The 5179-nt window shown below is 41.9% G+C and overlaps 1 protein-coding gene across 8 annotated transcripts in view; it reads left to right on the top strand.

The window, feature by feature from the left end:
• Positions 1-5179, top strand: part of Neo1 (neogenin 1) — a 167425-nt gene that overhangs the window by 150950 nt on the left and 11296 nt on the right. For all 8 annotated transcript variants that reach the window (XM_005369490.3, XM_005369494.3, XM_005369492.3 and 5 more), the window contains 2 exons: positions 2456-2694; positions 3357-3449. In XM_005369490.3, coding sequence (XP_005369547.1) covers positions 2456-2694; positions 3357-3449 — 332 coding nt within the window. The remainder of the gene's footprint in view (positions 1-2455; positions 2695-3356; positions 3450-5179) is intronic.

Below are 5179 nucleotides of genomic sequence, written 5' to 3'. Positions count from 1 at the left end.
TGTAGACCAGGCTGGTCTCGAACTCACAGAGATCCGCCTGCCTCTGCCTCCCGAGTGCTGGGATTAAAGGCGTGCGCCACCACCGCCCGGCAATACATTCAGTAAAATTTAAAAGCAATATATTTACAACCTGAAGTTGGTTGAATCTGAGACTGTGAAGCACAGGTATGTAGGTCCACTGTATTTGTTTCTGCTAACTTGGAGTCTTTTTTTTTTTTTTCTTCACTACATGTTGAAGCTTTATTTGTCCTTTCTGTCCCAACCATTTCAGCACAGTTGCTCTCAGTGGATTACACACATTTCCTCAGAGCCTGAGTCAGGACCTCCTCTCTTCTCCAAGCCCTTCCACATGACCTCATGTGCCTCTGTGGTTCCATCTACTGTATGCTTCCCAGAAACTATTTCTATTTCCAGCCAGGCCTCTTTCTTCTGAGTATCAGACACACACCCTGTTGCTTCTTTCACATTTCTTCTCTAAACTCAGCGTGTAGCTTGGATGTGAATATGCCTACTTCTATAGGCTCCTGTGTTTGAACACTTGGTCCATAGCTGGTGGCTCTATTATGAAGGGTATGGATCCTTGTTCCCTGAGAGTTAGCTTTGAGGATGCCTAGCCCAGCTCCACTTCTTGTGTAGTCTCTTCCTTTGTACTTACAGGTGCAGTGTGACCAGCAATTCTCTGCTGGCCATGGTGGGATGTGCCCCTCAAATTGCAACCCTCCCTTCCTTAAATTGCTTCACACCAGATAGCAATGGAAAAAGTACCTAATACACATGTCCAAATCAAAATTCCTAGTGTTTTCAGTAAAATTTCTTCTAGTCTACTATTCCCAGTGTAAGTGGCCTGCATCAGAAGCTTTGGCCTCACCATTTACTTCTTTTTCTTCTTTATCTGAACCCAGTCTGTGTTCACCCCTCACTCTATCATTTCTGACTCCTTATAATGCGTTTCAAATCTGCCTCTTCCATTCCCACTGCCACAGGCCAGCACGATGGACTCTCTCCAGCCTCCACCTCACAAGCTCATTCTTCACAACATAGTAGGGATAAAGTTTTAACTCAAGATTGACCTTCTTGGGCTGGAAAGATGGCTCAGTGGTTAAGAGCACTGCCTGCTCTTCCAAAGGTCCTGAGTTCAATTCCCAGCAATCACATGGTGGTTCACAACCACCTGTAATGAGATCTGGTGCCCTCTTCTGGCCTGTATACTTAATAAATAAAGATTGACCTTCTTTCTCTCTTGCTTAAAACCATTAAATTATTTCTTCTTTTTTATAGAGGGAAGTTCATATTCTTAGTACTGCTGTAAAAACTCTTCATAATATGGTCCTTGGCTGCCTCCTGTTTCCCATCATTCTCTTCATGGCTCACCCTGTCATCACTCAGGACTTTACAGAATCCCTCTAGTAGGCCAGGCTGCTGCTCCACTTGAGGGCTTCTGCATAAGCTGATTTCACCACCTGGAATACACGTGCTGTCCCCGTTAAGTCTCAGCATAAAAGTCACTTATTCTGCACATTCCCTGTCTGCCTAAGCTCCAGCTATTAAGATTAATACTTGGCATTTCGGTAAACTCAGAGCATTTAAAAATAGTTTGGTGTCGTTTTCCTCACTTGATCAAAAGTGCTGAAGACACAGAAGTGTAGCACAGGATCTGACAGAAACAAGGTGACTGGGAAAGTGAGTGAACGAGCGAAAGAAGGCACCACAGCATAGTGGAGACTGCTGTCACATTCTTGACGCCACCTATTTATAGTCCTGCCGGGGTCCTACAAAATGACTCCCTCCATCCTCTGTTGGGCATTAATTTTTACCTTTTCTTATTGTCTTTTTACGTCTTGTTCTTTCTCTGTCTAGTGGAAACTTGTAGAGGAACCTTCTGCTTTAGAGGTTCTATTTTTAAATGCTAGCTCACTCTCTTAATTTAAAAAAAAAAGGACAATATTCAGATATGCTCTGACATAGTATCCAAATAATATATGAACAGACAAGACCACATTTACTATTTCCAGAAATAATTATCTCTGATTTTTGTTGTTGTTGTTGTTGCTGCTGCTGCTGTTTGTTTCCATTTCTGCCTTTGTTTAAAGTATCTCTCAGGATACTTTAAAGAGTTTGTTGTTTTATTTTGGGTTGAAGTATTTTTTGTTTTGATTGGGGATTGCATTTAGGATTTCCCAATGCTAAACATATACTCTGCTTCTCAGCTACATTTCCAGTCCCTCCTTTTACTTTTTATTTTGAGAGTAAATCATGCTAACTTGGCATAGACTGCCCTTGAACGAGGCCAGGCAAGCCTTGACTATTTTATATTCCTGCCTCTGCCTCCTAACTAGTTGGGATTATAGGCCAGTGACACCATACCTAGCAGAAAATCAGTTTTAATCACATAGTGCTTTAACAAATATGTTCAAAAGAAATACATTTTAAAGACTACTTTTAATTCTGTGCCTAGGAAACGAGCTGCCTGCAAATCAGTGAATGGTTCCCATAAGTATAAGGGCAACTGCAAAGACGTGAAGCCCCCAGACCTATGGATCCATCATGAGAGACTGGAGTTGAAGCCTATTGACAAGTCTCCAGATCCAAACCCTGTCATGACTGATACTCCAATCCCTCGAAACTCTCAAGATATCACACCAGTGGACAATTCCATGGATAGCAATATCCATCAAAGGCGGAATTCATACAGAGGTACCGTTTCCACTTTTTAAGGTTACCCGAATTTGACAATTCCAGTAAGAGGTTAATTTTAAAGAAATGTATATTGCAGGCACACATCTTTAATCCCAGCACTTGGGAGGCAGAGGCAGGCCGATTTCTGTGAGTTCAAAGCCAGCCTGGTTTACAAAGTGAGGTCCAGGTCATCCAGGGCTATTACACAGAGAATCCCTGTGTTGAAGGAAAAAAAAATGTATATCTTGGGTTTTTTTATTTTTCTTCAGTATTTGATGAACAATAACTAGCTGTTAGGGAAAGGGAGATTATGTATCATTTAAGAGCAGCCTTCTAGATATTTTTAAGTCTCTTATCAGGCTTTAGTTGAGTATTTGAAGCACCAGTTCATGTGTGTGCATTGGGCTGTGTCCTTTCCTTTGTACTTCAGCTGTCACTGTGGCATTCAAAACCTCTGTGATAAGGATGCTTATACACACATCTCACTAAAGTACAGTGTGCACCATCATATCGTCTTTTTTGAATCTCAGCAGGAATTTGCTTAATGCTACAAATGTAAATTCCTTGGCTTGGTACATTGTTTGTGAATCGCAAAACCTTCACTGGAAATGGATAACTGTTGAGGCTGCTCAGAGGCCTAGGGCGTACACTTACTACTAACCTCCATACTTTATATCTAGGGCATGAGTCAGAGGACAGCATGTCTACACTGGCTGGAAGGAGGGGAATGAGACCAAAAATGATGATGCCTTTTGACTCTCAGCCACCTCAGCGTAAGTAGAAGCATCTGTCTTCCCCCCACTGCTACCAGTCTTCCATGTCATGGTGGGAAATAGCTATGAGTAGTCTCTTTAACTTCTCTTAATTACAAGATACAGATCAACTGACAATATTGTGGCACCTTACAGGAAGAAGAAATACCAACGTATTGTTGTATTTCATAGTAAATGTTATTTTTGAGCTAGAAAAGATGGTTCAGTGATTAAGAACACTGACTACTCTTCCAGAAGATCCAGGTTTGATTCCCAGTGCCAATATGGCAGCTCACAACTATTTGTAACTCCAGTTCCAGGGGACCCTGACACCTGACCAGGGGATTCTGGCCTTCACAGACACCAGCCACATACATGGTGCACATATGAGCAAAACATCCATACACATAAAAATACAAATTAAATATTCTTGATAGTAACATTTTTTAAGTTATAGATAGATTCAAAAGCTAACTTCCCAGCTAGCAGGATGGCTCAGAGAAGAGCAATGCTTACGTGCAGGTCTAAGAACTTGAGTTGGTCCTCTGCTTCCCGTGTGGTAGCAAGAGAAAAACCAACTCTCAAGAACTGTTCTCTGGCCTCTCCACCTGCACAATAGCACATACATTCTATAGCACATGTATGCCTACACACACACACACACGATCATTTTAAAAAAAAATAAATTCTGTACTCTCCCAGGAGAGACAGGAAAGCATCTCCTGATACTGCAACTGGGCTTTGCCAAAAGTCATGCATGTGATCAGTACTGATAGCTCTGTGGGGTTTTAACTTTTTTATTTAGTAGACTTTATAAAGTTGTTTCAAAAATGCAACATGGAGTTTTTAAAACATTTTTACTCTGTTAACCCATACTTCATTTTGTCAAGCAGTTATGTTACTAGAAGTCCTTTCGTAATAATTGAAATTAAAAATAAGTTAAATGTTAGTATTGAGAATCAAAAGAGAGGAATGTGCTGAAGAGACAGCTTAGTGGTTAGAGCAGAGGACCAAGTTCAGTTCACAGCACTCCTATCAGGTGGCTCACAACCAACTCTAATTCCAATTGCAGAGGGATCTTTCACCGCTGGCCTCTGTGAACATCACACTCATGTGCACAGACCAACATACAGACACACACATAGCTTAAAGTAATAAAATTAATCTTTTTAAAAATCAAAAAGTGCCAAGCATGGTGATAAATACCTGTAACTCCAGTACTCAGGAGACTGAGTCAGAATGGAGTTCAAGATCAGCCTGGGCTTCCAGTCAGATCCTGTCTCCAGATCAGGGAAAGACAAAGATGAGTCATCATTTTCAGTCTACTTTCTCCTTTCCCGTGCTTCTGTTTCAATATAAAAAGGCCTTTCAGATTAGCTGCCAATGTGGGTCTTGCAGCTAAAAGACTATATCACCACATCACTCAAATGATAAGGTTAACCAGCTCTGAATGTCCTACACAGGCACCGGTGCCATGGGATCCTCTACTTGGAAAAGGTCTCATCCACACTTCTGATGGAACCTCCGAGCGTGCACGTTTGTCTTCCCTCACTCACACACCCTCACAGTGCACAACCAGAGAAGACACTAGATTGTAAAGGGAAATCAGCTCTGAAAGAATAAGGCTGTTTCAAAATAAGCAGTTTTGCCAGGCGATGGTGGCGCACTCCTTTAATCCCAGCACTCGGGAGGCAGAGGCAGGCGGATCTCTGTGAGTTCGAGACCAGCCTGGTCTACAGAGCTAGTTCCAG

The sequence above is a fragment of the Microtus ochrogaster genome, unplaced genomic scaffold (genome assembly GCF_000317375.1).
Source record: "Microtus ochrogaster isolate Prairie Vole_2 unplaced genomic scaffold, MicOch1.0 UNK49, whole genome shotgun sequence".
NCBI lineage: Eukaryota > Metazoa > Chordata > Mammalia > Rodentia > Cricetidae > Microtus > Microtus ochrogaster.
Note: the sequence above shows the minus strand (reverse complement) of the source record. Positions and strands in the feature narration are given on the sequence as shown.